This window comes from Taudactylus pleione, unplaced genomic scaffold (assembly GCF_031769625.1).
Source record: "Taudactylus pleione unplaced genomic scaffold, aTauple2 ptg000290l, whole genome shotgun sequence".
NCBI lineage: Eukaryota > Metazoa > Chordata > Amphibia > Anura > Myobatrachidae > Taudactylus > Taudactylus pleione.
In genome coordinates this window covers 11,839,930-11,865,493 of record NW_028284692.1, presented here as the reverse complement: position 1 = coordinate 11,865,493, position 25,564 = coordinate 11,839,930, and the positions used below count along the sequence as shown (strand labels likewise).

The 25,564-nt window shown below is 43.6% G+C and overlaps 1 protein-coding gene across 6 annotated transcripts in view; it reads left to right on the top strand.

Moving 5' to 3' along the window:
• Nucleotides 1–1,329: 1,329 nt before the first annotated feature.
• The window catches only part of GAS7 (growth arrest specific 7), a 473,968-nt gene continuing 449,733 nt past the window's right edge, over nt 1,330–25,564 (top strand). Inside the window, exon 1 of one of the 6 annotated variants that reach the window (XM_088482672.1) lies at nt 1,330–1,344. Coding sequence is in view for 2 of the 6 variants with exons in the window: in XM_088482667.1 (XP_088338793.1) it covers nt 1,970–2,149 (180 nt within the window). In the remaining 4 variants the exon portion in view is untranslated. Of the gene's footprint in view, nt 1,345–1,668; nt 2,150–2,958; nt 3,045–25,564 lie in introns of those variants that run through there. The other 5 variants (XM_088482667.1, XM_088482671.1, XM_088482666.1 and 2 more) reach the window with 5 other exon arrangements.

Below are 25,564 nucleotides of genomic sequence, written 5' to 3'. Positions count from 1 at the left end.
GGTTAGGATACTGACCGACAAGTGTTGTTATCCTAACCCTGTCGGGATATATATATATATATACTCCCATTCAGATTGGCATTCTCCTGTCAGGTATTCATCAACTCTGGTGCCTTCAGGAAGAATCCATGTAGACGACCGACACAAGCAAGCTGCGGCACTTGGAGATTTGTGTAAATAGTAAATCTGTATTACATACTCATTTGTAACATCACCAACGTTTCGGGATGCACCTGTCCCTTTGTCAAGGTACAAATATATATATATATATATATATATATGTCTGTGTGTATATAGGGAGCGGCTGCATCAATGATGGGTGATGATGATCAATTATAGCCTTCAGAGGTGCCGCAGGCCGGGGATGGAAGCTGTGTTTGCCCTTTCACAAAAAAACAAACCTTTTTTGTTATAGCTCTATAAAAGTTGTTAAAAGTAGGCACAAGTTATGCCCCCATGTAGATAGCCACACCGCCTGTGCTGACCACATCCACTAGGCATGCCCCCACATCACTAGTCACACTGCCACAGAGGTTATCACATTCCCCTGCAGCAGCACACAATAGGCCCTTCATAAATTTCAGCTCCAGGCCCATGTAGACCTTAATCTGGCACTGGGTTCTAAACCTTGGGAAAAGGGGCAGATTTGTATTGACTATGCTACACTATGGGGGTGATTCAAGCGGTGACACTATTGCATCACGCCTCCTGCATGCATTACTGATCCGAGCCTCGTCCATGGTCGCAGCATCAGAACAGCTGTATGATCCTCTGCCGACTGAATAACCATGGGGTCACTCAAGCCAGCGATCGCAGTTGCTCAAAAGAGGCCAGGTAATCTCCATCAGCAGACAGAGATACTGGCCTCATCCCTCTCCCCCAACGGCGGCAACATGCCTCCATTTTGGGAAAAAGAGACCACCGGGTTAGTGTACATCTTTGAATTAGCCCCTATATGAGCCCTCTTATCATTTTGTATTAGATTGCTTGTGGTTTGGATTCAGTGCTGGACTGAATATGAGACAGGAGGAATCTGACGAATTTAAATAGGATAAAGTGAATATTCACAGAATTGGTTATTGGTGGATATTTTTGGACAGAACTACAGTATAATTGTCTGTTGATATAGTAAATATAACAAGGAATGGCGCTATCCGGTAACCCAGTGGTATTAGGAAAGTGTATACAGATGTATACTAAATGTAACCAATGCCTTAAAGTTGAAACACCTTGTTGATATAGATTTAGTGGCCATTAAATCAGTCACAGGTGAACAAATCTATTTACCTTGGAAATTATTCCACGTGTTCCCTGGCAGGGAAAGAATAACAACAACTAGTGACTGTGAGTCCTACACTATGCCAGCAACCATTCAAGCAACAGCCGTCGGCATTACAATCCCATTCCCAATACAGAGCCATTTTCTCACATAACACAAACTACTCCTGATTTGCTTTACAATTCTCCACTTAGTCAACTACTCTGGCAGTTAAATAGTTAATGACTGTAAGCAGGGCTCAGCGACCATGTAGTAGTAATTGCAGGGACTCCACCAGGGCGCAACACACAGCCAGGCAGGTAGACGAACAATAGCATAGTATCCAGCTGTGGTTACATAATAGTACTCGCACTAGTGACATGTACTGGAGAGAAGCAGCAGACACACACCCACTTCTCATTGCCTGCTGTGGGCTGTGCTCTACTCATTGGCTCCTTAGCAGAATGTTCTGTTTTTTACACACTGCTCCCTCCCAGTGCTGGGTTGTACTGCTGTGTGACAACCCTGCTGCCTGCACTCTTCAGTCAGGATTCAGCAACGCTGGAATGAAACACTAGATCCATGGATGCCATGAAGGGTTAACTCCCTGCAACCTCTCTCAGCTGATCTCTACAGAACAAAGGTGGGAGACTGGGGTCTGACTATCTGGTGGTTTCATCACTTTCTTCTGCCTTGGAGGACTTATCTGACATGTCTGGGGCTCTGTGTAAAAGTCTATACGCTTTTACTGGGGACCAGCATCAACAAGGACTGAAGTTTGAGGCTGGGGAGGTGATTACAGTTCTGCAGGTGCTGGATGGAGGCTGGTGGGAAGGTGAGAAGGACGGAGTCAGAGGCTGGTTCCCTGCTAGTTATGTGCAGATCTTGGAGGTAAGTAAGCGTTCCGCCAGATTGTTGCATGGGCTGGTGGCTCGGACACTTGTAATGTCACCATAAGCTCTGTCTGCCTTGTGTGTTTTCTGTGGTTTATCTGCTTTACTGACATCTTTATTGTATAGCCTGGCAGAGGCAGGTCTCCCTACTCTGGCTGGGGATTTGTATGTGAGTCTTCATAAGACAAACCATAATACAGTAAAGAAAGGTATCTTCATTGACCTGTGTATTGCAAGGACTGGGGCTTCCTCATAATCACAATATGAGTGTGTGTATATAATCTATATTTTTATGTTTATTAGAGACGCCAAACCCTGTGTTTTGGATCTGGATCATCTTTGTGTTTTGGGTTTGCAAATCCACCCTCACGTTTCACGTGTTATTTTTTGTTTTGGATTTTAAATAAGAAAAAAAAACTGTTAAAATGACATAATTTTGACCTGTTAGTCTGCAATCCAAAACCTGAGTTTGTTTTTTAAATCCGGGTTCTGAACTGCACGAAGATCCGAACCGGGACTCGATTGGACTCCAAAGTGATTCCAAACTCTGTACCCCTAAATTCGGTTGTCGTCTGTTCTCTGAGAAATATATATATATATATATATATTCTAGTTCAGTGGTTCTCAAGTACCAGTAACAGCCTGATTTGTGGATTTATTTATTTAATCATGCACAGGTGAGTTAATCTGATTTACTGGATCAATAATTATCCCACCTGCTTCCACAGACAGAAATCCTATAAATATGACCTGTTGAAGTTGAGAACCGCTGCTCTAGTTTATTTGCAACAAACACCACAGCTGGAAATGTTAGTTGCATGGTGCACGTCGCATCCACGCCAAGATATTGCTTTTATGCTTGGCACACATTTAGACAACAGAGCGGCTGATTGGTAAGCTTCGGTATACACACTTCCCAATCGGCTGATTGATATGTCTGGGCTGACATCACAACTGGGTGGGCATTTGCATTTGCCCCACCAGTTGTGATGTCTGTGTCACTGGTCCCTGCACCCAGTGTCCATACCACAAGTAGTGGATGTCTTGGTCTATCTCTCTATTCTGTACTAGTTTTATGCATATGTGTAAATGAAATTAAAGTTGTGCAGGCAAGGGGACTAATTATGTACATTTTAAGTTTGTATTGCAGTGTTGTAAACCATAATACAATACCATGGGCAGCACAGACGGTGTAATGGTTAGCATTACTGCCTCACAGCACTGAGGTCATGGGTTCGATTCCCACCTTGGCCCTACCTGTGTGGAGTTTGTATATTCTCCCTGTGCTTGCGTGGGTTTCCTCTGGGTACTCCGGTTTCCTCCCACACTCCAAAAATATACTGGTAGGTTAATTGGCTCCCAACACAAATTAACTCTAGTGTGTATGTGTGTGCGCATGTGATAGGGAATATAGATTGTAAGCTCCACTGGGGCAGGGACTGATGTGAATGGCCAAATCTTCTCTGTATAGCGCTGCGGAATTTGTCTGTGCTATATAAATAACTGGTAATAGTAAATAAATAATACAGCTTACTGAAGTGAAACCATAATACTCATATTTAAGATTTGCAGTCTGTTTGTACAGTGGATGAATCGCAGTTTCATAATGATTTAAAATTATGATAAGCCTGAGGTTTCCTAGCCTTTAACACTGCTTCGGCTTGACGTGACTAGTACTTGCCCACTGATGGAGATAATTTCAGTGCATCCTGTGGGCATTGGTGTAACTGCCCATGTACTAGCGAGTAGGCTTGCCCAGTAACACATGAAGTAACCTTTACTGTTTCATTCTGAATATGATTATTACTATGTCAAGAAACTTTGAACCGTAGAGAATGGCAACATGTAGTGGAACTACAAGTACCAGCAGCCTCTGCAGGCCATATTGACTCAGTATGTAATTTCTGAGCAGCTCAAGAGCCAGATGCTTACCCATCTATAGTGAATTTTGGTTGGCAGGACTGCATCATCATAAAAATAAGTCAGCATAAAAGCCATATGATTACTAATTAAACATATTGAAATAAACAATTATAAATACAAGTACAATCAGTTGTGGAAGTGGGCCGGTATACAGTGGTATGACATACAGCCACTTCTCCTCCTGCTTTCATTATATAAATAATTCCATTCACTTACATTTTCCATACTGCCACTTCTAAATTTCCTCTTAGACCACCGAGTACAATTGCAAGTAACACATGATACAATGCAAACTACATGCATACAGGTTAAATCTAAAACTATTGCATTCACCAAAATAAGTTAAGCTTCATACAGAACAGGTAAGTGTCTCATGTCTTCTAAAAAAAAAGGATTATTGGGAAACTGCGAGTGTGCAGAATGGGTCCTGCGTTGTCGCATGCAGTCCCTTCTATGTCTCTGCCTGTTTGACAGGCAGAGGCATTTAAGGAGCGGGGTCGGCTGGCGTTCCTGGAAATGGGGGTGTGTCCGCCCATTTTCCAGGAGTGGCAAGCCCAGGGACGCAGTGTCCTGGGCTTACAAGCCAGCCAGCCTGAGTAAGCTGTGGCTTACGGCAGGCAGTTATAGAGACTAGACTACCTCTGTAGCACAGGCACATAATCACCATACATTTTCATGTGCCTGCTCATGATTAGTATCTTGCTGTCAATTAAAACCGCTCAACTGACCTCAGTCAGTAAATGCCATTGCAAATGTGTGTCCACCAGATGGCGATGAGAGCAATACTGTGGAAGCTAGTGCATAGATTACACTGACAGTGCCAGATGTTTTGGAGGTGAAGGCTAATAAGATGAAAATTGTGTTTGTGGAGTTTCAGAAATTATTTGTGTACAAATTAATAATGGGCATTACTGAAATGTGCTATATGTTGTGATTACTCAATAAGCAAGATGCTATATATACTGAAATATAAAATATCGCCCCCAAAATTTCTACAAAAGCATATATTATGACACAACTGATGGGCAGGACAGACAGTGTAATGGTTAGCATTACTGCCTCACAGCACTGAGGTCATGGGTTCGATTCCCACCACCGCCCTACCTGTGTGGAGTTTGTATATTTTCCCTGTGCTTGCGTGGGTTTCCTTGCCAAAAATATACTGGTAGGTTAATTGGGTCCCAACACAAATTAACCCTAGTGTGTATGTGTGTGCGCACGTGTGATAGGAAATATAGATTGGAAGCTCCACTGGGACAGGGAATGATGTGAATGGCCAAATATTCTCTGTAAAGTGCTGCGGAATATGTGTGCACTATATAAATAACTGGTAATAAATAACGGACTAAAGTTATTTGATCCTACCTTAGTAAAGTTGCTCTCAGCCAACATGAATTAGATATCTTACAGTATTAATGCAATAATGTTTTCAATGCTAAATACAGGGTTAAAAATTACTAATTTATATTATAAGTGCTTATTTTATGTGTATTTTAGTTGGTATTGAAATGTTACAATTTATTTTTAGTAAGATGTTTGTTTTATTGAATTCAAAATGTGTTTTGTTTCAAAAGCTCATGGAAGAAACAATGTCTTTCTAATCAATAATTAGGTAAAATATATTGCAGTACTTGCTGAATTGTCATTTTGGCATTTGCCCAATTATGTGAGCTGCAGTTGTTACTAGGTAGCAGAGGTGTGATTTGGTGTTTTTGTTATTTAAAAAAAACCACTCAGATTATTATCTGGTGCATGTATACTTCAGAGATGTGCTATCCAAGTATTTCCATGGAGAGGGCTGCATGTGTTGCCAGCTTGTACATGCTGGGACTTATAGTACCAATCAAGCTTGACTACCATACATTGTCCCTCTCAGTTCTATAATTATAATGGGTTAAATGTCACAGCAATTAAATATCTTCAAAACAGAGTCTGATTTGGCAGCGGATCCCAGCAATACCCCGGTGAGCAGACTCTTAACATATATTTCCAGGTATATTGTGCATGTTGTTAGTTACTGCAGGATATTGCATTATTCCTTATGGAAAGTAGTCAAATAATCAATATTTACATGTTGAAACAGCTCGCTGTTTGGTCTGACTAAAGGATTTCTTCTTGCACCCCCCTGAGGGTGCGAGGAGAAATCTGACAAAAGTGCTGGTCGCGAGGCTGTTTTCCGGCTTAGCACAGTGCTAACAGCCTTGCGGCCAGCACTTTAGTTGGAGAATGCCGGTTCTCACTTCTAAACACCCAGGTTAAGTTGCGTGAACTGGCATTCTCTGACTTAACAGGCAACTGTCAGACCAAACAGCGCGCTGAATTGAATAGCTCTGGGAGCTCCCTCCTGGGGCTATTCAGCATTGCGCTGAATTGAATCAAACCCTATGTCAACATGTGAAACGCCGTCATTCTGCATGGACCAGCAACTGAGGGTTAGGGTTAGACTGTGGCTGTGGTAGTATACTGCACCCATTCCATGTATACCATGACAGATGCATATTGATATAGGGGCTAACGCACATCTCCGATTGTGCCTTCTCTGCGCAGGTGCATGACTCGTACTGCACATGTGCAGTACAGGTCTGTGATCCCGCAGGCAGAGTGGCAGTAGACTGTGAGTTATTGACAGTCTGCTGCCATTTCTGGGCTGTGGGGGTAGGCGATGGCCTCCGTTTCTCCAAAATGGAGGCGTGTCGCCACTGTTGAGGTGTGGGGGGGGGGAAGGCCAGGATCTCCGTTGTCTGACAGAGATTTCTTCTTTTGAGCAACTGCGTTTGCTGACTTCATTGAGCCCATGGTCACTAAAGCCGGCAGAGGATCACATAGATGTTCTGATGCTGTGTCCATGGGCGCAGCTCGGAACAGTAATGCATGCAGGAGGTGTGATTCCTCCTGCTGCTTTACCATAATAGTGCTATCGCAGCTGCTACCGTATTAGTGTGAGACCATGAATCAGTGATGTGCGGGTCAGGTGAGGCAAGTATTTACTATAAAAATAAAGAAAAGAAAAAGTGAAAGAAAATATAAATATCTTCTTGTATTATTTTAATCATTTTTATAATCAAAACTCCTGGGGTAAAAAGTGTATGGCAGGTGAGGCACTGCCTCTCCAGTGTATCTTTACTGCACATCCCGGTTCAAAACACACCAACTTTCCAGCACTATATACTGCTGCACCTTTGTATAATACCCACATGAGCCCTCTGGTTCATATATGTATCTGTAAATCTGGCTCTGATACTAGCCAGTGCCACCCCAGCCATGTACCTCACCGCACGTCACTGCCTTGAATCACCCCCATAGTCTGCAAATTATTTATTTGATTATTGACCTCACTAGAGAACTAGAAACAATTGCTCTGTACCATCTATTTGTTCCCTGACAATTCTATTCTATTTATTTAAAAAAAAAAAAAAGACTGACCTGCACATTGACACATCAGTTTCACAATATTACATTGCAACATTGTGTTACAACTTTAAATATTTGTGAGGTGTTAAACAGCTAAATGATCTGAGGCCATAGTCCTGGTTTCAAGAATCACCTTCTCTGACAATATCTTTCCTCTTTCCCTTGCCTAAAGCAGATCTTTGTTTTTGATTTGCAGTCTCTGAGAACATCCCATTGTTCATTTGTACAAGCCATGGTCTGATGACAAAACTTTGCCAGGCAGTGCAGTGTCATTGTTTAATTGTGTATTATAATGGACGGGGGGAAAAAACTAGGGAGAGATCTGCATGAAATGGCGCATTGTCACCAACTTTGTCACAGCCCCAATGAGTGACAATAGCCAGCAGTTTCATTGTACAAATGGTGACTCTCTGGATGAGTTACTTAATGTGTATTTAGTTTTCTTGTTACAACCCTATGCTTCGTGTCCTGCCACACTCACCTAGTGAAATGGTGTTCCCTCCCCGGCATTCCAAATATTACAGTATATAAGAAGTCTATTCTGTGTAATCTTTAGCAGCTACCTTTTATATAAGATACTGTATCTGTCCATTCTTTCAGCTTTTGGTAATGGCATTGTTCCCATGAGAGTCTCAACCTTTACAGCTTCTCTACGACCTCGTCAGCAAAGGACCCGCGCAACGACGCACAACAGGGGAGGGGGTAGGTGGGGGAGCGGGACCATGGTATCGTTAATGATATCCCCAGATTGAGCTGCATGTACAGATGACTGTGGATATTGTTAATGACCTGCGGTAGCGCGCATTGTTCGTCGTTAAGTTCATACACAATGGAGAATTTGAATGATATAGCGTTCATAAAAATCATCCATTGTGTACGGGATTTACTGGGATGTCCAAAATTGATAACCTCCTTTTTAATTACAACTCTTTGGGGCCATTTGTATTAGGTTCCTTCTGGGACCTGACGACTCATATGCTTACACAGCTTAAGTGCTTAGTTAATTAGCATAATCATGGTCATTGACTGTAACTTAAAACTGTGTTTCTTTACTTAATTCTGCTTGCAACACAAGGTGAGAGCAGAAATAAGTGAAGGTGCCAGTGGAGAAGTTACCCATGATAACCAATCAGCTTCTGCCTATCACTTTTATAGAATGTATTTGATAAATGCAACCTCAAAGCTGACTGGTTGCTATGGGTAACTTCGCCAGTGATACACTTCTCCACTCTTTTCATTGCTTCATACATCTACCACTTGGTTCTGGGTTCTTCTTTTAGCTTAATTTTCAAGACCAGGAATTATCATTCAACTTAAAGTGTGAGACTGTTACCAGGACTCTGCTATAATGGTGCAAATATATTTAATATGATCCCTTTTCTCAGCTCTGAGGCATCCTGCATCACTGCTTATTGCAGCGATGCACTATATTAGCTAAACAATTTATTAACAAGTTACTGGAGAGGTTGAACGGTAAATTGCCTCTCTGGGAACCTCTGTCCTGCCTGTATCAATCACATGGCAGGACAGAGGCTCCACACAGCTGCACTAACCATGCGAGAGATCTCACAAGCTCTCACTGTGAGAGAACAGCACATGCTCATAGAAATCCAATGGCAGGACTGGTGAGTAATACTTAGCACCAACCTCCTATGTTGTGATGTGTTAGGTGAGAAGTGAAGAAAAGCTCAGCTATAATTTGCTTACTAAGTGCCCACAAAGCTTCACCAAGAGGACAACAATATTAGCAGTCTCTTTACTGCTTCATACATTGGCCCCTATATCTATCTGATAAGTTCTGGAGTAGTGTCATGCTGAAATTCTAGGTTACAAATTGTCATGTACATTAAGCGTCTGTCTTTATAAAATTATATCAAACATTGGGTTACTGTGTTCCGCCCTGTGCCACTTTAGATGTTGCTTTGTGCTTTATTATGCTGCCCTTTGCTGCTCTATCCTTTATATCTGCAGAATGTAAGATTTTGCCAATTAGTAGTTTTTATCACTGTGTTTTGTTTTGTACAGTATACTGGTCTCTGAGAATATGCCAATCACGGCTGAATCGCCAATTATCCAAACTAGGCCCTTACCAAAGGCATGGGGAAACCGCCTGTGGGCAGCAATGGGGGTCCAAGTTGCCTATCATATGACCCACATTAACGGGATAAACTATTTTGCCACTTTATGGTGTCTGACCCCTCTCTGCGACCAGCCACCAAAGATCCTCTCTCTCCCTTCCTCTGTTCCTCCGTTCCCTTCCCTCCCCTCCCCTCCACACATATGTTCCTTCTGATCCTCCCCACACCCTGGCTGGTCCCTGTAAGGGCTGCAGTTCCTCACAGCTGTATAGTTGCAAAGCAGGTATGTTTACACAATACTATGGCCCCATTGGCACCCATAAAGTTGCGGGATACCACAGCTGTTCAAAAACCCAGAATCAGCTTGCATTTCATGGTCTAATAACTGGATATAGACAGCGTGTTGATGAGTGAGTCGTGTACTTGGATCACCCTTGGAATGACCGCTATGTCACAGTCAGATTGCATTAAACAGCACCCTAAAACCAAAGTTTAAATACAGCACCTACTGGTACCAGTTATATTTTATGGCGCTTCCTTTCTCAGGTATTTTTTTATCATTTCTCTGCTCTTTGCACGGCAAAGTGACTTGGACAGTGGAATGGTGTGCTGCAGCCTGAGGACCTGGAGGTGAGGGGGGCTCATAAACACAGTGTAATCTGCAGTAGAGGTTTTTATGCTACATGCTGTAATCCATTAAAATCAAGTACAGTGAAGCTGAAACATTGCCCCACACGTGCTCCAAAATGTAGTAGAACTGTAGAAAGATTAATTGAAATGCATACCCTGGGATAAAGAACAAGACTGCTTATAGACAGTGATTAAAGGCCAATCACTTGCATGTCATGTTTATGGTACAGTACAAATGCACCCAGTTACATTGTGGCTGATCACGCCTCAAACTTGCGCATGCATCGCGCCATGCGATTACCCGCACCTGCAAATGCTATAATACGCTATGCGGTGCACTGCGATCGTGAATGCATTCCTATGGAGACGCGGTCTCGTACGAATTGCTGGTATCCGCTCACAGGCGCGTCTCGATAGGAATCGGTATGCGGCAGTCCGACAGATGGACAGGTCCCGGCAGCGGCAGCCCGACAGTGCTGGAAATCCCGATGGTCCTCAGGTAAGTATATACTAACCTAACCCTCTAGATATAGACGCCTGTCCATTTAACCCACGCCGGCTGTCGGGATCACGTCAGCCGGTTTCCCGGTTGCATCTCATCTCAATATAGCTGGGTATAACTATGCAGAGCAGCAAAGGTGAATGTCTAACCCCCATGTCTGTAATACCCCTTTTACACTGGCCAAATAACCCAGGTTATTGCGGAGTCAACCGGGGTCATGGCTCTGTGTAAACGAGTTCAGTGACTCGGCAATCCAGTGAGCAGGCTTGGACCTGGGTTACAGGGCAGTGTAAATGGGTGACGTGGGTCATCTAACCTGGGCCCTGTTTACAGCATGTAAACAGCCTTTTCACTGCTCTTGGAGATGATGTCATCTCCAAGCATCGGCAGAGCAGAAGCCTAGCCAATAACCCGGGTCCAGTATGCAGGGCAAATGGGTTTCGAGCTGCTGTGACATGGCTTGAAACCCATGTTCAGTGACCTGGGCTGGACCTGGGAATTTGGTGTACAGGGGGTATAGCTTATGGATTTTACTGGTAATAACTTGTGAATACAACAAGAACTTTCAATGATATTTTGTTTTCTTATTTATACAGTTCCTAAAGCTTGAGCCTTTTGCTGTCAATTATGCCGTAAATAAGCAAGCTGGCAGCCCCCAACTAAGAAAATGTAATTGACTTCTGTAGTAATAGTTTTTTTTAGACCATTTGTAGAAACTCACGGTAAGGATAAAACTGAAGCAGAGTAAAATATACTTATAAGTAAATTTGCGATGTGTTAGCATGTTATGACATCAGAATTTGCTATAGATAACCATATATATCACGATTCGCTGCCTACCTCACTTCCTGGAATTTAGATTACTATAATAGCTTATTAGCCATATTTACCAAAGCTCCATCTCCAGCCGATGCAAAGTAAAACAGAATTGGTAGGTAATAAATGGCTCTCTGTGTACATGTATATGCAGCCTTTATTATAGCACATTTCTGAATTTGCACAACATGGCCATTCATTTCCATAGTTCAATATCATTGTTGTATCTATAGTGGGTGCAGGGTGTGCAGTGCACATAGGTACATGCTTGTCAAACTTGGAATGAGAAATGCTAAAGCAGTCGGCACATAAAGCCGCAAAAGCGTGAAAATCTCAAACGCTATGTATCCATACAGAGGCAGGAATAGAGGAACTGAGGAAAGTTCCTTACCAAAGTGCCCTTGGAACTTTTAATGTATGCAAGTATTGGCACACGACCATACATCACCCATGCTGTCAGCCATGTAAGTCAATTTGCAATTAACTCAGGAAGAAAACACTGGACAGCCCTTAAATGCACCCTCAGATACTTAAAAGGTACAAGCTCCTTAAAGCTAAGGTTCATGAAAATGAAAGGTTTCGAGCTAAAAGCATTCTGTGATGCCTACACCGAATACCTATTTGCTTTGGCAGGTGCAGCCGTCAGCTGAGCTAGCAGGAAACAGCCTACTGTTGCCTTATCCACTACTGAGGCGGAGTATATGGATCTCACAGAAAGAGCCAAGGAGGCGTTATGGCTGCAGGCGGGCCATCTCCTGTCTTAAACTGCCCCTGGTCAATTGAAAACCAATAGCTATGACATTCTGTAAAATGTGAGCCGTGTGTGTGTAAAAGGTCTATTATCAAGAATAATGCAACTCATGTTTAATGCATTTCAGTACCATTGTCCCATATTTATTTTACAGTAGAAGGCTTAAATGGACTTCTAAAAAAAAAATTGCCATTTCTGGTGACACGTTTAAACATGGGTTTATTTTTAGTGGCTAGCTTGTAAAGTATAAACTGTCACAATGTTTGATATGTGGTTATTAATTCTACTTTATAGGATATGAGCAGTCATATAATACATCGGAATTTATGAGGCATTTAGCAATAAATCTGAAGACAAGATGAAGGACAATCCCACCCTAGATTATCTAAGTTAATAAACCTTCACATGATGAACTACAAATCACATTGGCTCAGGAAAAGTCATGCTGAATAACAGAACATGTGTTCAATAATTATTGATTGAAAGAGACAAAAGTTATGTTGCCACTCCAAGCAGTACACTGTACACATATGCAGGCAGCAACAAAATAAAAATGCGTGTAAATAATCATACAGTCACACACTGACTGCAGTAGCAATAACCCCTGTCCTTGCAAGTTACATCCCCAGCATATTGGTGAAAGACTTCTCTGGGGAATCTGACACTGCGCATGTGCACAGTGTCAGATTAGGGAACCAGACGGAGACTGTGGGAGAGGTATACAGTACTAATATCCCCCTCCTGCGAATGTGCCTCCATAGGTATGATACTGTTGCGCCGTCTGAGGATGGCGTAAACCAACGGGACCAATCCCAGAAGTTTGGTACATAGGAGTCAAACTATAGTTCCCATTGATAATAATAGGGACTGGGATCTGCAGCGTTAATGAGCCTTTTAGTTAGCACATAGCAGGAATACCTAAACATTTTGTAAAAACTACTTTCTGCATAATTTTATGGAAAATGGGCTTGATAAATCCCCCACAAATATTCAGAGAAATTAAATTCTTAATACAGAATAAGATCCAAATGTTTCTATAAGAATTTATCAAAAAAATAGAAACCTCTATACTCTGATTCCTTAAGATTTATTTTCCCTTTTTAATAACAATAGCACCTATTGTATTTGCAATTTTATGAAGAGTGAGATATTGAAGACTGAGGGGCCTATGTAATAATAATCACAGCACTACTGCAATTATCATTCCTTATCGTGATGAATATCTTGATTTTGAACGAAAATATCCCTACTATGTATGTACTAACTGCACCTTGCACGGACGGCAGTAGCGCTAATACTGTCCCTGCGCGTTGCATCCCTGGCATATGTGAGGATTACTTCACATCTGTGAAAGATTCCTCCGGGGAATCTGTCACTGCACATGTGCATAGTGTCGGATTTGGGAGCCGAACGGGGGCTGCGGGAAAGGAATCGTAAGATCCATCTCCTGTGAGATTGGATTTACGTGGTTTACGCCATCTGAGGATGGCATAAACCTATGGGTAAATAGAGGTTAGACAATAGTCCCCATTGATGATAATGGGGAATGTGATCTAAATAGCTAATTAGCCTTCTGCAGGAGATTTTTGTGAAATCTTTTACATTGGGCTGTTAGCACATAGCAACAATTCAGAAAATTATGCAGAAACTACAGTTTTCTACATAGATTTATGGAAAAAAAATGCTTGATAAATAGGCCCCTGAAACAAAAAATTTGGTTTGGAGAGGAGATAATTGAGAGTTTTAGTGAGTGATCAGAAATCAATTAAAAAAAATTGAAAGAATGAGCCAATAACTTGGGGGGCAATTCAAATCAATGCAAATTGAACAGCGCCGTGAGCGAGCTCCCAGAGCTATTCAATTCAGTGCGCTGTGTGGTCGGAGAATTGCCGGTTATTGCGCCTATCACACCTTAACAAGGGTGTTAAGGTGCGTTAACCGGCATTCTCTGACCAAAGTGCTGGGCGTGCGGCTGTTGGCACCGCGCTAAGCAGAAAAACAGCTGCGCGCTCGGCACTGTGGTCCGATTTCTCCTCGCATCCCCAGGGGGGTGCGAGAAGAAATCAGCGTGTCCAAACAGGGCGGAGAATTGAATAGCTGCGGGAGCTCCCTCCCGCAGCTATTCAACATCGCATTGAATTGAATTCCCCCCTTGGATACACAATAATTTTCATATATCAAAGGTTGTCTGGAACATTTCAGGGAGATGGTTGCAAAATACTGTAATCTGTGATAATGAGGAAGTATTTTTATTTGTTTTATGCTTATTAAAGTATGTTTCAGGAAGTCACAATAGCATATTAAATTCAGTTAGACAACAGAGGTATTTGTCATTCTATGAGTAGGTTTAAATATAATTTTGTGGAAGTTGGTGCAAATGATGTGCTGGATGATGCTTTACTCTTACATATAGCCCCGCTGCTTTTATAAAATGCCACTGGCGTAGTTGTTTAATTAAAATGCCTTTTAAAGTAGCATTATTTGGTTTTACTTATTACATAGTGATCTGATTCATCTTCTTTTACAGTTAATTATAGTTTATAGTCTTCAGTTTTTCTGTGTTTATCCAGCCATATTCATCACTAAATTAAGATTAATTATCCAGCAAACATGGCAAGTTAATATGAGAGTATTTGTTGTTCTGTGGTCTAGTGTAAGGAAACTCACACTTTATGGAAATTGAAAGAGTTTTAAATCCGGAACTAAACTTGAGTTTTAGGGATCCCTGGACCTGAGGAATAAGATAATGAAAATACCCCATCACAGTAAGCAAAACACAAGTAAACAGTTATGGGGAAACAGTGTTGCGAAGGGAGTTTTTCTATAAACTCTTTTACAGCTATGACCATCTAAAATCAGACGTGGATATCTTTCAGACACCTTAATAGACTTCTGAAAGAGCTACTAATAACATTTAATAATAGATAAGTAAACATTTCAAGTGCTTTGTCAGATAAGGTCCTTTTTCCAATACGCACTGATTTTCCTGTCAGTAAATAAGCTAATGCAAAACACTGCAAAAATGGGATGTAGTCAGATTCCCGTCACACGGGATGCTGGTGGTCAAAATCCCGACCCACAGGCAGAACAACGGTTGAGATCCGATGCCAGAATCCTGACTGCCGGCATCCTGCACTAAGTATATCGGACCGGGTTAGCTGTTATACGTGGGGGGAAAGAGGGTTAGGTTTATACACCACGGGGGGGGGGGTTAGGGTTAGGCTGCGGACAGGGGGGTTTAGGGTTAGGCACTAAGGGGGGAGGGTTAGGTTTAGGCACTAATGGGGAGGGTTAGGGTTAAATCAGAGCTAGGGATAGAAATCAGAAGCCCGTCATCGAATGGTGGGATGAGCTTTCGCCATCGAATGTTGCGCAGACTTGCCGACATTCTGGCAGCAGGGGGGGGGGGGCTGACATGATTATGGGGGTGTGACTGCGGCCCCATCCCCACTACTCAGTGCCGAGATTACCGGCATGGTGCATCCGGGGGGTGGCGCCATGATGATTTGATTCAGCGGAAATCGCGTCATCTGCTTCCCCTGGACTGGCCACTGATACAAGGGGGGAGCAGACATTGACGGGAGGGTGGAAGTGGAAACCGGTGGGGGGTGCGGGCGGGTGGCATCGGTTGGGCTCTTGCCCACTTTTCCGGGAGGCCAGGACCTCCCACACGATTTTCAGGAGGCTCCCGATCGTTTTGGGAGAGTAGAAGAATATGATGTTGCGATGGTAGTTAACCATCGCATCACAAGCATTCAATGGTAAAGTCATCAGGATGGTCTGCACATGCAGTTAGCAGAATATGCACATGTGCAATGTCCCCACAGCGCTGTCAGCTGGAGTGGGCGGAGTTGGACAGACGCTTGGAGTGGAGTAGGACAGGAAAACACTGCCCACGGCCAGTGCCGACACATACTTACCAACTTTAGTTAACTCTTCTCCAGGAGAAGCCTGGAGAGGAGATCTAACTGACCGCTTTGGTGGGTGGAGCCTGGCTCTCCACATCAACAAGCCCCGCCCCTGTCACTGCAAAATTACTCGAATCGCGGGTTCATGAGGAGAAGAGTGGACTAAATTTTAGCCCCACCCCTCCAAACGGACCGCAGGTTCCCAATATTATAATCCCATCCTGCCCACATCACTAGGAAGTGGGTGGAATGTGGGAGAATAGCCTACTCGTCCAGGGGTACGAGGGACTACCAAAAACATTTCCGGGAGAAAGTAGGCAAGTATGGGCAGACAGCTATATAACAAAGCAGTCCATAGTGCAGGGAGGAGGGTGGTAAATAAGTCTTGCAGCCCCCACCCCCGGCCTGTGATAGAGCAATGTGTCTCCTGGAGTTTGGGAGGAGGACAGAGGCTGCATGGGTCTGTGTTCCTGCTTCCTGTCCCTCACAGCCACAGCACACAGTGAGTATGAAGCAGCCTGGTCTCGCAAGACACACACACAACCGAGCACTGCGATTGTACAACAGTCAGTGTGTTATAGTGCTCTACATTTGTCACCTTGAAAAAAGCTAACCATCGAAACACCATCAAGTGCTTACCATTTGATGGTAGCAAACATCAGAATGCCACCATCGAATGGTAAAAACACTACCATTGAAAGAAAAACATTGATGGTCTATAAACATTGACCATCTGTATCCATCCTTAATCCAAGCTGACATGCATGTATGATTGGAAGATCAGAAATGTTGACAGGTATGTGAAAAGACATGTCAAATTTACAGACTTTCAGTTGCCAAAATTTGCATGATTTGGATGGGCTATTTGTTTTTTTTGTTTAAAATTGTGTATGTTGACAGGTAAATCCATTTGTATTTTAATCTTAGTGACCCCACTGTCTACATTCAATATACACAACCATTTTATGTGCTGAGCCATTAAGAGATGAATGCTATATAATGTCTTGGTTTGTGTGGATGGAGACTTAAGGTGGGTACACACCTGACAGATATACTGTATCTGCAGATGATGGTCGTTCATACACACTGAATGGCCATCATCTACTTCTGCCCTCTGGTCCCGGGGGCGGGGGCGTGTCCTGCCCCCCTTCTCACAGCTTCCGCTGTGTGTGTACAGGCGGTCTGCCGACCGCCCATACACACCTGCCAATGGACAGATATGTCTGCAGACATATCTGTCCATCAGTTGTGCAGCACAGCCAATGCGATATGTTGGTGAACCGACGTTCACCGACATATCGCGGGTACACACTGGCCAACATGCAGCAGATATATTGACCGATCAATTGATCTGCCAGTGTACCCACCATTAGAGTGTCCACTCATTGCTACATCATCCATATTGCTGTACATTTATTTCTTCCAACAGCCTCTCTACATTCCAGGATCAATACAAGTAGAAACTGACCTTAAGATCCAAGAAGAAGCAGGTCATGACGGTGTGCCAACTGTACAGATTTGGGTGGGTTAGCACTCATTTAGGGTCACTGTCCCTCTCAGGGACTGCCGGGATTTAGGGTCACTGTCCCTCTCAGGGACTGCCGGGACTGTCATGTCCTACTTGATATTGCTCTACTCGCGAAGGGGAAACTGCTTGCACCTAACAGTAGTGTATACCTTCCAGCAGGATGCAGTTTAGAGACCGGCAGACTAAATGCCACCGGTCTATATCCCGCCAGGAGAAACCCGACGGAGGACTTAAGATAGGTGTCGAAATACCAACACCTATCTTAATCCCGATGCCGGAATGCAGAAGGACTCCAGCCCGAACGAGGTAAGTCCAGGGCGTCATTAGGTTTTGGGAGTGTGGCGGGGTTAGCTTTTGGGGGGGAGATTACGGTTAGGCAGCCCTAGGGGGGAGGTTTAGGGGTAGGCACCCCCGAGGGGTAGGTTAGGTTTAGGCACCCCACCAGGGAGGGTTAGGTTTAGGGTGTTGGAAGGGGGGGTTAGGATTAGGCACCCCCAGGGGGAACTTAAGGTTAGGCACCAACCCAGGAGTTTTGGGGTTTGGCACCCCTAAGGGAGGGTTAGGGGTAGAGGAGAGAGTTAGGGTACTTACCAGGCGGCATCGGGAACTCCTGTCTGGCTTCTCCTGTTGGGTTTTGATTATACTGATCCCCTTCCAATGTATGCACATGCTTTGTTGTCGACGTTGTGAGTGATTCACCATCTCCCCCGACCCCTTGCGGGACTCTAAAGGTGCATACACACGGTCAGATATGTCAGATGAACGATTTGAATGATTTGATCAATTTACCAACGATTTTAAAGATTTGAACGATTTCTGACTGCATTAAAATGACTGAAATCGTCCAAATCTGACTGCAAACACATCAGATATCGTTATCTGACAAGCAGAAAAGCGCATCATTCATTGTTCATCTGATAAACATGTCAGATATGTCAGATTTTCCTTCAGATCTGAACAATTGAACAATTTTTAAATCGTTATTGTACAGATCTGAAGAAAAATCTGACTGTGTATGCGCACCTTTAGGTCCGCGGGTGGGACAGGGGAACCCTGCCCGAAAACAGTTGGAGGTATGATAGTGTATGCAGCATTATTTCTGTCTGAAGGTGCTGGAAAGGATTGTAGAGTGGCCTAGCCCTGGCTAATATGACAGCCATGCCTCGTGCATGCTTGTAATGCCCACTCCATGGAAACCTCAGTCTAGAAATCCTGTATTTGCCACTGGAACTAAGGATACAGTATTGGCTCAGGCCATGAAAAGGCTGCAACCACTGTGTGCAGTAATAGTAACATTTTAACATAATACAGTTTATAAACATATTCAGAATTAATACACTTGGATATATAATGTTGAATTTAGAAATAATAGACCGTTTGAGAGCCAGTAATGAAGGAAATCCATAACAAGATTGACAGAGGCATCCATTGTGAAGTCTGCAATATTCTCTCAGGGGTTAATCCCTGTTATTACACAGAGCTCTGATTACCTCAAGCATATTTAATGAACATTAATTCACAGTTCAAGATGTGAAAATGGGTATAGTATGTGTTAGGAAAAATGTACAGATGTGATTATCACCCTTCAACAGTGTGAAGTGCCCAGAGTCTCAAAGTTACTGAACAGCAATGTATTGTGAAAAATCCTTTAGTGAAATAGTGGGCACGTAATTGCTTTCCAGCAAAGCTCTGCGGCTTAAATTGGTGGTTTTTATTATTTAGAATATAAAGTATTCAGTATCATTAGCAACTCTCAATTTGAAGAATCAATGTTTATTTCAGTGTCCCTATAATCCAAAAGTATTTGCAAGGAAACTTACTCAGGCACCAAGTTGGAAAGATATGAGCCTTATTTATCATTCCTATAAAGCCTCGGGCTGGGTACGGGTTCCCGACGGTCAGGATGCCTACGGTCAGAATACCGACAGCAGAATCCTGACAGATTTCTATAGGTATTATTAACCCTTCTGTACTGCAGCCCAACCCTCTCTCCCCTCCCGTAGATTAACCCTAAGCCTCCCCCTTGCCCTAATACTTACCTCCACAATCTGTCGGCATTATGTCAGTCTGGATCCTGTCTGTTGGGCTTCTGACTACATCCCAAAGGCTCAACATCTATTTATCAGTACAGTGCCCTCTCCTATGCACGATAAGGACACTCTGCAGTGTCGTTTAATAATATTAATAATAATAGTTATTTATATAGCACTTTCTCCCAGTAGGGCTCAAAGTGCTTTACATTTGCATTTAAAATGCAAAAAAGCTTAACAGAAAAGAGAAACATTAGTGAAGGGACATTAATGAGACAGGTTATTCTTGAGTCTGTTTTTGAAGGTTACTAGAATGGAGGCCTCTCGAACTGTGTGGGGAAGTGAGTTTCACAGAGTCAAATCTAAAAGCTCGACCCCCCCCCCCCCCAGATAATTTCAGGGAGACTCTAGGTACTGGTAATAGTCCTTCATCTACAGATCACAGTAAGCTAGTGGACCAATAAAAAATCATAAGCTGCTTTAGAGGGATGCAGTCAAGAAGCAGACGGTCGCAATGCCGACTGCCGGCTTTCTGACTGTCAAATCCCGGCAAGGTACTAATGACTACTGTCATTAGTCCTGCACCGGGAGCCCGATGCCTGGCATACCGAACAAAGGTAAGCAAGGTGCGGACAGCAGCCGGGGGGGAGGGGGTTAGGTTTTGGGGCTCCCAGGGGGAGGTTAGCCTTAGGCCCCCCCCGGGACACTTAGGTTTAGGCTGCGGGGACAGGGGGGTTGGGTTTAGGCACTTACAGGGGGAATAGTCACCCCTAAAGGAGGGTTGGGGTTAGTGGGGAGCATAGGGTTAGTTATACTTACCTTTTGCTGTCGGGATCTTCATCCCTGCCGGGCTTCCGCTGTCGGGATTTGAACCGTCGGCCATGCGGCTGGCGGTATTACATACCGATTCCGCTTCAGGTACCTTGAAGACTGGTTATGTAGAGCTTTGGAAGCCAGTCTTGAAGTAGATTCTCCATCTTACAGGCAGCCAGTGAAGGGAGTAGAGAATGGGTGTTATATGGCTGGAACTAGGCTGGTTGGTTAACAGCCTGGCTGCTGCATTTTGTACCAGCTGCAAGCGGTACAATTAATTTCCATAACACACAAGAAATACCCCACATCCCCGATGGCTAGAGCTTATTACTGTGCCTGCTCACTGGTGGCTAGAGCTGGGCACGCCATGCTTGCTGACATTCTGGCTGCCAGTTTGGCATAGGGAGCGTGGCCGGGATATTACAAGACATTAGGGGCAGAGCAGGGGGGCGTGACCACATGGTCATGTGGCGGCTGGGAGACTTCCCTGCTTTCCAGGGGGCCGGGTCCGCCACACTGTTTTCGGGGGTGGGGGGCGGCTCCCGGCCGTCCCAGAAGAGTAGGCAAGTATGGGGCAGCTCAGAATGTGGAACTGCATCAGCTTATATTGAGGGAAGAAAACAAAAAGTTGGTAGCATCTTTCCGTTCTTACTGTGTTTCACTAGCCCTGATCGCAAGTTCTTTGCTTTGGTATCTATCTTTTCTATAACTGAAATCGCTGTTTTTGCAGTCAGGGCATATCTATAAAAGGTGCAGGGTGTATTTATTTAATACTTCTCCGGAGTCCCGCGTCAGTGGTACCATCCCTCTACAAATCACCTGGAAATGGTTGCCGCGCCATTTTCCCGGTGACCTGCGCATGTGCAATAGACTCTGGCATGGCACTAGAGTCTACTCTAGTGCTTGAAATCTGCTGTACTCAGTGCGCTGCCAGCAGCCGGGTGGATAGGATGGTTCCGCAGACGGAGGCTGCACACGGGGCCACTCCTCTCTTAATACGCCCCTGAGTCCTGCCCTGTATGCTGGCAACCTATCTGGAGCATTGAAAGAGGAATCAAATTGCGATCAGTTATTAATCACAGAGGCTGATTGCAGCTTTGATACAAGTTATGAATGCTCAATCTGTTATTGGGTGGTGGGATATTCTGTGGTGGATGGTACAGATATAATGGGGTAGGGTGCACTGCTTTACATATGGGAAATAGCTGAGCCATATGCAACTGCCTCTTCTGCACATGCCCCGCTTAGCACTATAAACAAGAAAACACAAACTGGGAGGAAGAGACTGCTAGTAAATGGAACAGTGACACTATAAAAATACTGCCATAACAATAAATAAATCATCAAATTAGCTGCTCTTAGTTCCGAGGTGTTGTCAAAGGACCAGTGTTCGAGTCATTAAGATACAAAGATAATTATTTGGGTAAATGTGTGTAAGGATATGTATAGATCCAGATGTTTATGAATCATGCTGCATGGCGATATGAAAAGGGGCCCAAGCAGTGTGTCCATTGGTTGATTATAGTCGGGCCACTGACAATTGATTATATCTGTTGAAAGCTGTAACATTGTCAAAGCAACTATGGCCCTGATTCAGAGCCGGACGCTCTGACCAGAGCGCTCGCTCTGAATCCGGGCCCACCTCCATAATTATGGAGCGTCCTCCTGGACGCTCGTATAGCTGTGGGTCACCACCCACAGCATATACGAGCGTGCAGGATGATGGTCGCGATGGTCTTGACCATCGCCACTGCGATCCGAAGCCTGCGGTTGAGTTTCTCAACCGCAAGGCCCGGAGTGATTTTGGCTCTATCAGAGCCAAAATCACTCCCACTGACATCACTAGTGATGTCAGTGGGGCCGGCTTCTGACGGTAGGCGTTCCCTTGGGAACGCCCCCGTCTGGGAGGCACGCCCACCAAAGGGAGCGTGCTGTCAATCAACATCGACAGCACGCCCCCTTTGATCAGACACAACGAGCGAAGGAAAGTCCTTCGCTCGTCGCGCATGCACACGACGGAGCTCCCTCCGTCGTGCGCATGCGCAGTGCACACCATCGACCCACTTGTGAGCGGACAGCCTCTCGCGAGTGGATCTGAATCAGGCCCTATGTCTGTTGTGTTGGAAGGTAGCAACGAGAGCACAGAAACACCCAAATGTAAAATTTCACATAGATACCATAAAGGTAAAACAAAGCATTGGATTCTTGGTGGGATTTTATATTATATATGACTTATACTGTTTTATAAAGATCACTCACGATCACCAATTTTCGAATTGGATAACAGATTTTTGGTCCAGGTTAGTTGTATGGAGCAGGCAGCGCACTGTTATTGGAAGTAGTGCAGATTTTTCTATGCCAAATTTTCTGGTGCTATCTAGGCACCTTTTATCTGACTTTTAAATATTTTTTTTTGTTAATGCTGAAGTATGTAACACATTTCTGGTGTATAGCCAGTGTGTTTGATGGGTTCAGTATATTTGGTCAACATGAGAATGTCGATATTCAACAAAATGGTCTTGACACCCCTGCATTTGCCGTACCCTCCCACAAACTCTCTCTGACGGTTAAATCACACTGTCTGCCTTTCGATAATCTAGCTTGCTGCATGCATAGTGTCTTGTACGTATGTGTAATATGAAAAAAAACCCTGCATATCTGCAAACATTGGCTTTGCATGCACTTCTGAAACAGGCCCACAGTCATTACATAAGAAAGCTTTTGGTGATACACTGCGCTTCCTCCTGCAGTACAAGTACGAGAAATGTGCTGCTGAATGATAGTTTTCCGATGGTTTGCTTTTACGCATGCGCAGAAGGCACCCACGCATGCAAATGGCAGGGCCAGCACTCACCATCGGGAATCAGCCATCTACTATCGGTGGTCTAACCTCAATGGTGAAAACAATCGCCATCAGGCCACTGATGGTTACTAACCATCGATGGTTGATGGCCCCCTAAGTGGAAGTCCAACTTCTGGGAATGCTGAGGAAGTGTGGGTCAATTATCTTTCTAGTTCCATAATTATTTGGTGAGCTGTAGAAATGTCTTAGAAATAATTTCTGGCTTAGTTGATAACTTCACAGGTCAGTCCCAGGATGCCAGTCACTGTGGAATTTGTTACATGACCCCAAGAGGACATCAGTCTACTCCAAACAGGCAATTTCCCCGTTATAAAACACATGATAGTATTTAGAACTGAAGTACAAAATAGTTATCCTTCTGAGAATTCTGCATTCCATCATAGGATCAAAGCCATTTCCAAAATACATCTCCAATATTTAGTGCTAGCAGTGTAGAATCTGACGGTTAATGTGTAGCCTTAAAACCCAGCCCATATTTCATTTCTTAGAAGTCATATTTTCACTTCAAAGAAAAATTGTATTCATTTCAATATTTTAATTTTTCTAACATGCCAGCGGGATTAAATACGAGATTAAATATATTTAAATTTAGAAAAAAATATTTTTTTTCTCTGGCCTTTTGCTAATGTTCTGTATTTGATTTGGTGATGTGCTTGGGGTTGCCCCCATACTCATATCATTAGATAACTGAAACTGCATACAGCACAAAAGTGTTAATGTGCAGTTGTGTTATACCAATAGCAATTAAAAACAAACCAATCAATATTGTGAATTTCACAATATATACAGAGCAAAAAAGTAGCATTGTGTAATTGTTTATGCCAGTAGAGTAAAACAAATTCTGAATGATAAAATGCATACAGAACAAGGAGTGGTGCAGTTATATGTGCACCAAGGGTAATATATCCTGAAAATGACAGCTGCCCTGTAGAACAAGGGAAGTGGGGTTGGTGCAGCTCTCTATACACCAATTAGGGACCGATTATGGGTGAAGGGTGCCATTGCTATGGGGCCCAGAGGCTTAGGGAGCCCCAGACCCAGGTCATATAATTGTCTCAAGTTACGAAAATGTCTGCTATGCAATTAGGTCTGGCCCATTGCCTGGCCTGAAAAGGGAGATTGTCAGCGCTCATATAGATGGCAGTAAAGCTCCACACTGATATGGTCCATCTCCTGCACTCCCACTTTATCCTCACAGGTACAGCTGAGTTATTCAGTGAGTTCGGCAGTGTTGGAGAATAGGCTTCTCTTTGATAACAGCCTTTGTGAAGCAAGCTGGGGCTGGGGGGAGTTATTTTCTGAGATTAGGATTGTCCCAGAAAGGGACTGTGTACCGAAATTAAGAAAATATCCACTCAAAATAGAATTTTCTTTTATTAGGAAGTATCCTTCCCCTGTCTTTACACTCACTGTAAACTGAAATGTTCTCATCCCTGGAGGCCCTGCAGACATTGAGCCACCATGTAAGATTCAAAAGCTGACAATAGGGATGGAGCACTGGATAAGACATTATCTAGTGAAATTTAATTTTCACTGAGTGTTGTGTATAGTGGATGTTCTCTTGTTAAGTGGGGTGCATGTAGTGGATGTTATAATGTACGGGGGCAATATAATGTGGTATAATCTGAATTTGGGCTGCTGTAATGTGGCATTATATGGACTGGGGGCACTACAATATGAAAAAATATGAACTGGGAGTATTATAATGTGGCATAATATGTACTGGGGTACTGCAGTGTGGCATAATATGTTAATAAATACTGTACTTGTGACACTGTATGGCATGTTAACTGGAGGAACTGTGGTATTCTCTCTACTGGCAGCACTACAATGTGGCATATTGTGAGCTGGAGGCACTACAATGTGGCATAAGATGAACTGGTGACACTGTTGGAATGTGAACTACAGTACTGCTATGGGGCACAAAATGAACTAGGGCTCTACTGTGGGGCATAAAATTAACTAAGACACTACTATGAGAAATAAACAACAGCTGCAGAGAGAGGTGTTTCTCTAGAAAATTAGCCTCTTCAAAATGTTGCTATGGGGCCCACAAAGTTCTAGCTATGCCCCTGCTGAGGAAAAGTAATAATAAGTAACCTTTTTGGATTGGTGTTTACTAAACTGGGGTTTTGACACTGTCCCAGGGAAGTTGTACTG